Source organism: Erythranthe guttata, chromosome 14 (assembly GCF_056151865.1).
Source record: "Erythranthe guttata isolate IM_541 chromosome 14, IM_541, whole genome shotgun sequence".
Taxonomy (NCBI): domain Eukaryota; kingdom Viridiplantae; phylum Streptophyta; class Magnoliopsida; order Lamiales; family Phrymaceae; genus Erythranthe; species Erythranthe guttata.
In genome coordinates this window covers 18066785-18079076 of record NC_142546.1, presented here as the reverse complement: position 1 = coordinate 18079076, position 12292 = coordinate 18066785, and the positions used below count along the sequence as shown (strand labels likewise).

The window sequence follows — 12292 nt, the reverse complement described above, 5'->3', positions numbered from 1 at the left end:
TTCCAATCTCGAGCCACCATCGCAGTAGAATAAAAGTCCATCCCATTTGGAAAACCGACATCAACATTTATTTTAATAAGACCCACTGGTGGAGCTTTCCATCTGCTGGGATGGCGTTGGGTCATATTAATCCCCGGTGGAAATTGTGCTTGTTTATACGACTCCAAATACGATCGACTCCAGTTGGTAAAGTCCAGCGGCTTGAGGCTTGGTTCTCCATGCATCTCATTATTCCTAGATTCCCAAGCTTTCCAAGTTATGATTATTGCAAGCTGTAGACTATCCTCGTTCCATTTCAGTTGCATTTTCTCAAACCAGTCCCATGTAGAGAGGAAGTCGGAACTACTGTCAAGTGCAAACGGTTGCTCAGCCTATAACTTATCCATACCATTACAACGTAGAGCTACATGCAAGAATGTTTCTACCCTCTCGTCGCAATGCATACAGATTAGACGGTCGTGTATTTTTCGTCGAAAAAGTTCAGCTCTAGTCGGTAAAATGTCTGAACATGCGCGCCATAAAAACAATCTAATTTTCGGGGGAAGTGAGATGCTCCAAATCTTGTCCCACTTTCTAGATACCGCACCACTTCCCGAGCCATCTCTATTAGCTTGATCTTGTGCCGAGTTGCGAGCGCCCGCTATTATGTTGTGATAGCATGAGCGCACCGTAAACCTCCCATGATTCGAATAGTGCCAAATCCAGATATCCTCCACTCGACGAGCTCCTATCGGAATTGCAAGGATATGATCGCGGTCAACCGGCCAAGAGAGGTCATCGATGAGGGTTTTGTTCCAAAAACCGGTCGTGTCGTCAATTAATTCTGAACCTCTATCTGGTTTTGCTGTGTGAAAAGGTCTACGTGTAATAATTTTGAAATTTCCATCATCTGCTAGCCAGGGGTCTGCCCAAATAGATGTATTGTTACCGTCTCCGATCCTTCGTCTGATCCCACCCACAAGATGTTCCCGAGCCTTAAGGATACATTTCCACGTAGCCGATGGACGGCTCTCTTCCCAGGCTGTAAGAATTTCGCTATTTGGAAAGTATCGCGCCTTAAGAATTTTGTAAATAAGAAGATCCAGGTTTGTAAGGATCCTCCAGGTTGGGAGAGCGAGATTAAAGCTCTTAAGATCCCGGAACCCAAGACCACCTTTAGCTTTGGGCAAGCACATCTTACTCCAGCTCATCCATGCCATAGGTTTACCATTCCCGTTTACCATTCCCGTTTTCCCATCCTCTAATTATGGCCCAAAGTCGATCTCGAAGGTAGTTAAAGATATCCTTTCTAGGTCGGCCCATTGAAGCAGGCATGCCAAGATACTGGTCATGACGATCAACTATTTGAAATCCCAAAATACCATGAATTGAATTTTTAATTGTTTGGGGGGTGGTTGGGCTGAAACACATGGTCGTTTTTTCATAATTAATTTCTTGACCGGAAATTCTTGCATATGTCTCAAGGATTCCTTTCATAGTCCGAGTATCTGCCTCGGTCGCTTGGTAAAAAAGTAGTGTATCATCGGCAAAACACAGGATGGAGATCGTGGGCGCCGTTGGAGCAATCTTGATGCCTTGAAAGTTACCATCAGCCACTGCTTTGTGGATCATAAGAATCAAAGCTTCTGCACAGCAAATAAATAAATATGGCGAAAGAGGATCGCCTTGGCGAAGGCCTCTGGATGGGTGAATCGAGCCAAACTGTGAACCATTGAAAATAAAAGAATAAGAGACGGATGTAATATAAATCACGATGCGAAAAAATTAGAGTTTTTCATTCAAGACATATCAGATGATACAATATCCAAATCTACTTCAGGTAACTCATGAACAAAATATGGTTTTTTCTTTGACAAAACCGCTATTTCGTGGGCTGCTTTATTACCATTTCGCCGAACGTGTTGAGCTCTAAACTTCGATAAACTTTCTCCCAACCTCTGCTATAATGTTACCATATTCTGCTCGAGAAATCGAGGCATCTTTAATGGCTGATATTACGACCAAGGAATCGCCTTCTAATATTATATTTTCCCAATTGTGGATTTTAGTCATCTCCATTGCCATTATTCCTGCTTTAGCCTCCGCCGAAGTCGGATCCAAATGTTGTTTTATCCTTCTAGGTAGCCATTCCAGACATGCGCCTGTACTTAATCTTGCAATCACACGTAGGCTGCATGCACCGTCAACATTATTCACTGCTGCGTCAAAATTTAGTTTCACTTCATCGTGGTTAGGGGGTAGCCATCGCCCATCTTCATTAGTCCTCTGAATTTTTGGACGCAAAACCTCTATTGTGGGTGCATGTATTTCGCTCCACAACTTCTTCGATAGATTTGCAATATCCATGGCATTTGGAACATCCCCTTCGAAAATTTTCTTGTTTCTAGCATTCCATATTTGCCAACAAAGTAGAACACATTTTTCGACAATAATGGTCTCGGAGTTGGTTCTGATTTCTCTCATCCATTCGTTCATGTCTGTTTTCGTCGTTAAATAACTTGACCGCGGAACATCATTCATAGCCCATATTTGTCGAGATAACGAGCAATATAACAAACAATGCATAACGTCTTCCCCTCGACTTTCACAAAAAGCGCAGTTATAGTCAACCAACTAATCAAATTGCACCCTTTTGCATACCATTGATTTTAGCTTAATATGTGATTCAAGTAATTATGTATGGAATTAATCATATTAAAATGTAATTGATATGTAGAAATGCAATTAGGACAAGTATATGACCGTTTAGCACATTGATCCCCTCTTAACCGATGAACTGAGCTTCCGACTGCAATAAATCACTTAAGTTCATATGAAATCATAAAGTAGAAGTTCAATAACATGTATATGCATTAGCACATTTTAAGAAAAGTATTCGATCACGTATTAAAACACAACTAAGGCGCATGTGTAGCAAGTAGTCGTGATCATGCATCACGAATAATGATTTCTAACTATATGCATGATGCAATATTTTTATTATTGGCCATGTAGGAGATGATTGGGCATTACACGATGTCCCACCAGCAGCAAATCTCTTTATTTTTCTCCAACGTCATGTAGAGATAGTTATCCATTCCCGCTCTTGATGTTCGACCTCAGCACGAATTGCTCGCATAAGTGCCTTTGACTTGCCTTTGCGACACATCTGCCAAATAAGACATTAAACAAGTTACTTTAATGCATAAATAATAATTATTAGTTAACAAAAAAAAAATGCATTGTTTCGTGTAGAACACCACGAAATGTAAGCTTCCATTTCGTATGAAAAGTCACGAAATGTAAGGTGACATCCCATGATGTTCTACACGAAACGAAAGAGAAATTGTAAAAAATTTAAAAAGTTTCGTGTATGATACAACAAAATTAAAGCTTATATTTCGTGAGAAACTTCACGAAATATAATCTTTAATTTATTGTAGACCTACACGAAACAAAACGGAATCCGAAATAAAACGTGCATTTCGTGCAAAAAATCACGAAATAAAGAGTTTAATTTCGTGTTTTTTTGCACGAAACACGGTTTTTTTTTTTTCGATTTCCATCGAATCGACGACCTAAACCAACCTCTAATTGATGTAATTTGTTAATAATACAACAATAAAACATTGCATTGACGAAATGAAGTTCGAGTTTTACTTCAAGTCGTTATCGGATTGCTCGTTTAGTTCGCCGGAATTCGAAGGGGGTTGAAGAGAGTTTAAGAGGATTTTGAATTTCCTTTAAAAAAAATTACAAATGAAGAAAAAATACACTGCAAGATAGTAAAAGTTGCACTATGAATAGCATTAGTGAATTTCTTTAAGAATGAGATCATATAATGTGCCAAAGGTTGAAGGCGTAAATTTTCATGAAAGTGAGAATGATTCACATCGGCTCTCTTAATATTCAACATCTCTATACTATTTGTTCCCAATGAAAGTTTCAAAATTAACAAGTTTGCTGCAAAAATCTCTCACCACCGATCAAGCAAAAGAGCTCCACTGCCAAATACTAATCAACAGTCTCAAGAATCTCGAGCCACTATTAATCCGTCAGACCCTCAAATATTCATCCCATTACTCTCCAAGAATCTCTCACTACGTCAAATCGATACTCCGGCGTATGCAAAACCCGGATGTTTTCTCGACGTCGTGTACAATCCGTTATCTTTCTCAACATGGGCAGTTTAGAGAAGCTTTCTCTCTCTACGTACAGATGCATAGCTCCGGGCTTTTTCCAAGCACGTTTGCCGTATCTTCTGCGCTCAAGGCTTGTGCTAAGATTTTATGCCAAATAGGTGGGTTGATGATTCATGGGCAAGTGGAGAAGTTTGGTTTTCGGAACGTTGTTTTTGTTCAGACCGCTCTTGTCGATTTCTATTTGAAAATGGGGGATTTGATGATTGCCCGTAAACTGTTTGATGAAATTACTGAGAAAAATGTGGTTTCTTGGAACTCGATGTTAGATGGTTATGTGAAGTATGGGGACATGGCAATGGCACAGAATGTGTTCGATGAAATGCCGATGAGAGATGTGATATCTTGGAATTCCATGGTTTCGGGTTTGGCTAGAGCGAAGGATATGGAGCAGGCGTATGAATTGTTTCGTCGAATGCCGGAGAGGAGTTCCGCTTCTTGGAACACGATGGTTACTGGATACATACAATGTGGTAAAATAGAGTTGGCGCGCAACTTTTTCGATGCAATGCCGGAGAGGAATATTGTTTCGTATATCACAATGATTTCCGCCTACTCAAAGTATGGAAACGTAGAGTCTGCGAAAGATCTCTACGATCAAGTGATCGAGAAAAACCTGCTTTTGTACAACGCCATGATTGCGTGCTTCGCTCAGAACAATCGGGCAAAAGAGGCACTGCAGTTGTTCGACGAAATGCTGAAGCCAAACGTTAATTTTCAGCCCGATAAAATGACGTTAGCAAGTGTTATTTCCTCTTGCTCTCAACTGGGAGATTCAAAGTACGGTGCTTGGATCGAATCGTACATGAGAGAATCAGGGATCCGAATGGACGATCATTTGGCCACATCTTTCATTGACCTGTACGCAAAGTGTGGAGATATCGAAAAAGCTTATAAACTATTCAACGGCTTACAAAACAGGGATTTAGTCGCGTACACCGCAATGATTTTAGCATGTGGTATAAACGGTCGAGCGAAAGATTCAATCAAGCTATTCGAGGAGATGATGGATGCCGATATTATCCCGAACGCGGTCACTTTCACCGGAATATTGACCGCCTATAGTCACGCCGGTTTGGTCAAAGAAGGCTACCGTTGCTTCAAGTCAATGGAAACGCACGGACTTGTCCCGTCGCAGGATCATTACTCGATCGTGGTTGATCTTTTGGGTAAGGCTGGGCGATTAGAAGAAGCTTATGAGTTGATTAAGAGAATGCCGATGCAGCCACATGCGGGAGTGTGGGGTGCTTTGCTGCTTGCTTGCAGCTTGCATAACAATGTCGAACTTGCAGAAGTTGCTGCAAAGAATTGTTTCGAGCTCGAGCCCGATAGTAGCGGTTATCGTTCTCTTCTTGCTAATGTATATGCATCTTCCGGGAGATGGGACGATGCTAAAAGATTGAGGGTAGGGATCGAAGAGAAGGGTCTTGTCAAAATACCGGGGTCTAGTTGGATGGACTGTGCCACGTCATAGAATGGCTACTTCGTGAATTACGTAACGTAATTTTCTTGCTTCCTCGTAGCATTATAGTATAGTATAGTTTACGGGGGATTTGCTAACAGTGCCTCCGATGTAATTTGTATTAGCAAAAAGGATATGCTTATTTTTTGTTTGCATAAAAGTCGCTCGCGTCTTCATTTTACGAAAATATGTCTGCAATTTTAATAGCTATAAGTCTCTAGAAACAATGCCGTCGGGTATGTGAACACCGCATGGCAAGTCCATGGGATATAAGTTAGTTGCTTCAATTTTTAACTTTCAGACAATTTCAAAAAATTCTCAATTTTCATACGGTTCCTGTCGATTTTCACAAGTTTACTTTCAGATTATGGTGGTGTTTGCAAAAGCTTATTTAAAAGTAGAAGTTATAGATTGTGAGTTAAGTTGATTTTAAGTGTTTATTTCTAAAAGTTGTAAATTGTGAGTAAAGTTGATTAAAAATGGTTGTTTATATCAGGTGGACAGTGTTTTAGCACACCACTTTTTACCTGTTTAGAAAATGGTAGACCGGTATTTTCACTGCGTAGACATGTTAAGCAATTAATTTAAATTTATTTTGTGTATAATACAAGTATATTGGACAACCTTTGACATTATTAAAGAAATCAATTTTGACAATTTCTTGTGTAGTTGCAATTGGTCACTGGACCATTGACTTTAATTATTAAAACTCAGCTCTTTTCTTCTACAAAATAGTCTCTGATTGACTCTTACAATTTACTATCAATTTTAATTATTAATTGTTATTAATTAATTATTAATATTCATATTATTAATAATAATTATATTATATTTGTATATTTATTAATTTAATTTAATTTTTAACTATAAAAGTGTGAATGTTAGACAATATTTTTCAAAAAAGCCGCCGTATTCTTCGTGCTTTATTTTGTACATTTGTAACTGAAAGTCTCATTGTAATCTCAAAGATTACTAATATCAGCATCATCCATCGTTTATTTGATGAATCTATTTTTTTTAATAGAGTTGAAGTCATCATAACGATTAATAAATTATAATTTAAACTTAATTAAAAAAAAATCGTCGGATATATTTTTTAAAAATATTTCAAGAATTTGTCAAATTAATTGGTGAACGGTTGATATTTTATTTGTTCACCAGTTAAGGCAGTGACGAGCACACCTTGATTCCGTTTCTACAAACGAAAGATTGACGGAAAGGACCAAGTGTTGAGTTTTTTAAACATGAGAGACCAAATATGTTTTTCGAACAGTAGAGGACCAAATATGTAATTGGTGCAAACTTGTGGGGCGAAAACGGTATTTTCCCCACAAAAATATTATAATAAGCAAATTTATTTGATTGACTAATAATGTAATTAAAAAAAAAAAATTAAAACTGCACATAATTTATCAAAAATAATTACGAAATGAATTTTCTGAAGTTTTAACTTTAGGCCACTAAAAATTGTAATTATAGCCTACATATCTATTGAAGTGTCTATTTCTTATTTTGTTAACATAATTAAAACATATTTTAAAAAATGCATATAGTACATTAAATTAATTACTAAATATATTTCTGTAACAGTTATTTTATTCAAATAAAATTTAAATCATTTTTCAAACATACATGTATTCAATAAAATTACACACAAAAAAAAGGGAAAAAAATAAAGAATTACAGACTTTTAAGTGTTACAGGTACACTTTTTTTTTTTTTCAAATGCTACTATTGTATCAACTCAATCTTTTAATGTAACACTAACTAGATGCAGAGATGGTATACGGGAGAAAATGCGTGAATGATTATATCGTAGCTTCGATACGATTTCTTCGGTCGTCACCATTTTCAACTCCCCGAGCTGCTCCATAAATTCGAGCTCTCCGGGAAGATTATCGAGATGAGGGCATCTATGGATTTCCAATCTTCTAAGATCCGACATTCCACGCGCTCCGACGCGTATTTTCCTCAGCTTAATCAGCTCCCTGAGTGAGAGGACATTGAGTTTCGGTAGCCCATCTCTCGTGATCGTCATTTGTTCGCCGGTGAACGCGCCATCCAATTTGAGGTACACCAACTTGGGCAGCTTCTCCAATACGGGCATCGGATCCTTATCAAGAGCCGTGTGAATCAAACTCAAGTGAGAAAGATTTGGAGGGAAATTACCGACGGTGGGCAATTCGGTCATTTTGCCCTGCAGTTTGAGTTGAGTGAGACAAGGCAGCTTGCGTAGCCCGTCCTCGAACAATATGTCGTGGTTGCCATACCATCGGAGGTTTAAACACAGAAGATTCGCCAGCATAGCTAGTGAGTCGAACAGATTGATTATATCCGACTTTTCATCTAGCTCTAAGCCCAATTTACGGAGGCTGGTCATTCGTGTTGTGTGCTCGCGCGTCCAACGAGGCGTCGGGATGTAGGTCAATGTCTGGAGATTCTTGAGGTAGTCGACTTTTGGAGACGCCTGACAAGTGATTCTGGACATATAAAGGTGACGCAGACTAATCATTTTCCATATAATGTTTGGCACTTCCATTGAGAAGTTGAGTGATATATCAAGGACCTGGAGGTTTTTAAGGCGACTAAACGAGCTTGGAAGCTCCTTTATGTCGTTGTTTCTTAACCCCAAGTACCTTAATCCGACTATTTCGCCAATTGCGTCAGGCAAAAATTCCAAGCCAGCGTTTTCAAAGTCGAGTACCCTGAGGAGTTGAAAATTCTTCCAAACAGTTGAACCGCCAAAAATGTTATTGCCGTGTCCGTGGAAGAAAAGAGAGCGGATATGGTTGTTTTTCTGAGAAGAGAAAACGGGCGTCTCAGTGCCACAGTAGATAACACGATGGCGAGATTTCTGTGAGGATTGAGAACCCCCTCCCTCATCTCTTAGGATCTCAAGACGTATTTCCTCCTTGGCTTTTGTGATGGCTAGATCGTGAAGAAAATCGTGGATGAGGCAGTTTTTCACGCGGTCATCTTTGGTTGTATCCTTCACTTGAATCATGTTCCGATTGATCAACTCGTCTAGATAATCCCTTGCTATCTCCTCCATGGTTTCGTCTTTGTCTTCCTTTGGTGGGATCAAGCCTTGTGCAATCCACACTTGGATCAATTTCTCCGCGCGAATAGTCGCGTCTTCCTTGAAGAAGCCCAGGCACAGGAAGCACGACTTGAGCTGCGGAGGCAAATCATGGTAGCTCAGTTCCATTATATGAGACACACTGCTTTCACCTGTTTTCAAGTGAGAGTTCATCCCTTTGAGAACTTTGGTCCACTCATCCTTGGATTGCCCGTGTTTCTTTAATAGGCCTCCCATAACGGTGATTGCTAAAGGTAGACCGTTACACTTTTGCAAGATGTCTCTCGCGGTAGCCTTCAATTCTTCGGGGCATTGTCCATTGTTGCCAGTGAATGCCTTCTTTAGGAACAACTCCCAACTCTTTTCGCGGTTGAGGGTTTTGATCTTATGAGCATATATCTGATCATCTTTCGTGACGCTTAGTTTGCGAGTTGTGAGGAGCAATATGCTTGTCTTATCTATTCAAATATATAACTAATTAGCATTGTCATAACACATTATATCTAATCACATTGATCAATATACTTGAGATCAATATTCAAATCAAATCGTAAATCGTAAGAGTTTTGATAATCCTGTTCGTGGAGGATTACTTGTACAAAATTATAAATGTATAAAAAAAATTGTACCTTCTTCATTAGGAAAAGCACTTGTAAGAGATTGCCAATGAGCTGATTCCCATACATCGTCGAGAATTATGAAATATGGTTTGCCTTGCAGGCGTTCGTGAACCATCGATTTGAGGTGCTCCAACGGCGACCTCTCCATTATCTCAAGAACCTTCAACTTATCTTCAGAGGGCTCCAGCAGCTGCAACACGACCTCCTTGATGATCTCTTTTGGGCTAAATTCACTTGAAATGCAAACCCAAGCACGACGCTCGAATTGATTGACGACCGTGTCGTTGTTGTAAACTATCCTAGCAAGCGTTGACTTTCCGATACCACCCATGCCCACAATGCTGCCAATGACAAGGCCTTTCCTTTTCGTAAAAACAATGTTGTGAAGCACCGATTCAACGTCCGCCTCCAATCCCACCACGTCTTTGTCTTTTTGCCAATGAGACAATTGGCGTCGCCATTGAACGCCTTCAGACGACGTCATAGTAGTCATAGTCCGCTCGCCAAGGCTTTGAATACCGTACCTAGGGGTGAAAACCGGACCGGTCTGATCAGAATTTAGACTTTCTAAAAATTCTAACTTTTGGATGTGAAAATTTTAAAAGTGTTCCAAAATTGGAAATTTGCCTATCAGAATTGGCGGACTTTAGAATATTTCAATTTTTAGTTACTTCAAATATAGAATACATAATAATATTTATATTGTAAGTGTAAATGTGTAATTTCAGAAGAAGAAAAAAATGAAATATTTTGAATTATATACAAAAATTAAAATCTGATTGAAAATTAGAATCTTATATATATTTCAATTCCTATAAAAAAAAAAAAACCGAAACACTCAGAGTTTTTTGATTTTTTTTTTCGAAATTAATATCAGAATCTCATATAAATTCCAATTCCTATAATAAAAAAATTGAAAAACCGAAAATCAGAATATCATATATATTGCAAAATTTATCCATAAAAAACCGAAAATCAGAATGCTCGTAATCCAGAATAAAATATATTCTAGCAAAAACCCAAAACCAAGATTAACTAGAGACGAAGTTTGTAATAATTAATCTAATTTAAGAAATATATTCGTAAAATATATGTTGATTGCATTAACATAATAAAAATTAAAAAAAAACAATATTTCGGATTAGAATCGACGGAAATCGAAAAATCTGTTACGGTTACCACCCATATATACAACGAACGTACCTGTCGCAGCCTTTGCTGATGTTTTTGAGCCTAGACCGGATGGACTCGATCTCTTCTCCAACCATATCCAGGTGGTAGACATGGTCGGGTAAGCACGCGCACGTCTCGAGAAGGCCTCTTGATCTCCTTCTCGGGGCGTCGACTTTGAGAATGAAAGTCTCGATGACGTCTTCGGCATCTTGGGCCACGTCTCTGATATCGGATATCCATTTGCGTATCAGCTCGTCGTTGCCTTGCTTTTCCTCCGCGTCTTTCAGAAAGCATTGCATTCTCTGGAGCTCTTCCTTCAGCCACTTGACCTCTTTCGCCACGCCTTGCAGGAAAGCCACCTTATGAACCAACATGCTACCTAGCTTTTCGACCGTAAACGAGATTGCTACCTCGGCCATATCTCGGATTTCTTTTTTTTTTTTTTTTTTTTTTTTTTTTTTGTTCTTGCTCTTAATTTGTATGCCTTATTCGATTGGAACCCGGTTTAAATAACAAGTGAGGTACCAACTTGTTCTTATTTATTTAATTTATGTTTATTGTTTTTTGTAGAAGCAACAAATTAACGGAGAACTAGTCTTTTACCAATAAAGAATTAAAAGTCAACTGATCTCCTATAAAATAAACTCTTACTACCATTTCTTGTTTCAAGGAAGTCAACATATTATATTGATCACTATCTTCTGTCACATTTTGGAAATTAGTTTTTTTTCAATTTCCCTTTGAAGAATGTTAATCCCGAAAAATGCGCCAGCATTATTTCAGAAGATATTTCATCAATATTTATTTGGACAAATTGCACCTACACTCCTAAGGTATGCTAAAATAACTTTTTAAGGTCCCTATAGTAATAGTAATTACAATCAGTCCTAAAACATTGTTAGAAACCCTAATGGAATGTATAATGCGTTGGATAACTTATTCCGTTAGGGCAGACAATTAGTTTCAAACAGTGGTGAAGGTAACATAGAGCTAGGGCCGGGGTGAAATGAGTCATTCGGGATTTCTTAAATCCTTATTATTTTATATGAAATTTATAAATTTTCATCTATGGTAGCATTAACGGCCCCGCGGAAAACAAAAATAGTGCATATTGGATGAAATGTTGGCTCCGGTAGTTGTTTCAGGGGTGGGGCTGTAATTACTAATACCACAGAGACCTTAAAGTACTTTAGCATACATTTGGGGTGCATGTGTAATTTACCATATTTATTTAAAGGGAAAAAAGAATTTGATAGTTGTACTTGTATCCCACTCTCACAAAGAGTAGCACACCACTTATCCTCCAAAAATGCATCATTCCCACGTTCATATGTAGAACATGTGATCTGGACATGATAAAGTAATAGGGTAAATTAGAACCACCCTTTTAGGTATGGTCAAATTATGAAAAACCCCTTCTTATTTGGGTAATTATAAGGCTTAATTCCACTTTGCACCCTTGAAATATACCATTTTGGCACTTTGCACCCTCGAAAAATAATAATAGCACTTTGCACCCTCAAAACACAATAAATCATTCACAATGCACCCTCAATTGAATAATAAAGGCAATTTTATTTTTCATTGGTGTTTTTCTTTTTGGGGTACAAAATAAAAAAAATTGTTGTTTTCTTGAACCTCAAACCTAATTTCGAGCGGACAAAGTGCGAAAAAATAAAAATTACACCGGATTATTTAAAAAAAACTACATTATCTTACAAAAGAAAAATAAAAAAAAAATAATCTTTTATCACTAAATTATTCGATTGTGGATCTTTTA

At 38.1% G+C, this 12292-nt stretch overlaps 3 protein-coding genes across 3 annotated transcripts; 1 reads left to right on the top strand and 2 right to left on the bottom strand.

Moving 5' to 3' along the window:
- Positions 1-1908: 1908 nt before the first annotated feature.
- LOC148765342 (uncharacterized) lies at positions 1909-2475 on the bottom strand. The gene has a single exon (XM_088812763.1). The coding sequence runs from the start codon at positions 2473-2475 to the stop codon at positions 1909-1911; it is 567 nt and encodes a 188-aa protein (XP_088668889.1).
- Positions 2476-3840: 1365 nt separating this feature from the next.
- LOC105952562 (Tetratricopeptide repeat (TPR)-like superfamily protein) lies at positions 3841-5827 on the top strand. Its single transcript, XM_012976124.2, has one exon. It carries the CDS (start codon positions 3916-3918, stop codon positions 5650-5652), a length of 1737 nt encoding a protein of 578 aa, XP_012831578.1. The 5' UTR covers positions 3841-3915; the 3' UTR covers positions 5653-5827.
- Positions 5828-7218: 1391 nt separating this feature from the next.
- Positions 7219-11049, bottom strand: LOC105952555 (putative disease resistance RPP13-like protein 3). Its single transcript, XM_012976119.2, has 3 exons — positions 10543-11049; positions 9349-9863; positions 7219-9177 (listed from the first exon to the last, which is right to left on the bottom strand). Exons 1-3 carry the CDS (start codon positions 10929-10931, stop codon positions 7385-7387), a joined length of 2697 nt encoding a protein of 898 aa, XP_012831573.2. The 5' UTR covers positions 10932-11049; the 3' UTR covers positions 7219-7384.
- Between the last annotated feature and the right edge of the window lie 1243 nt (positions 11050-12292).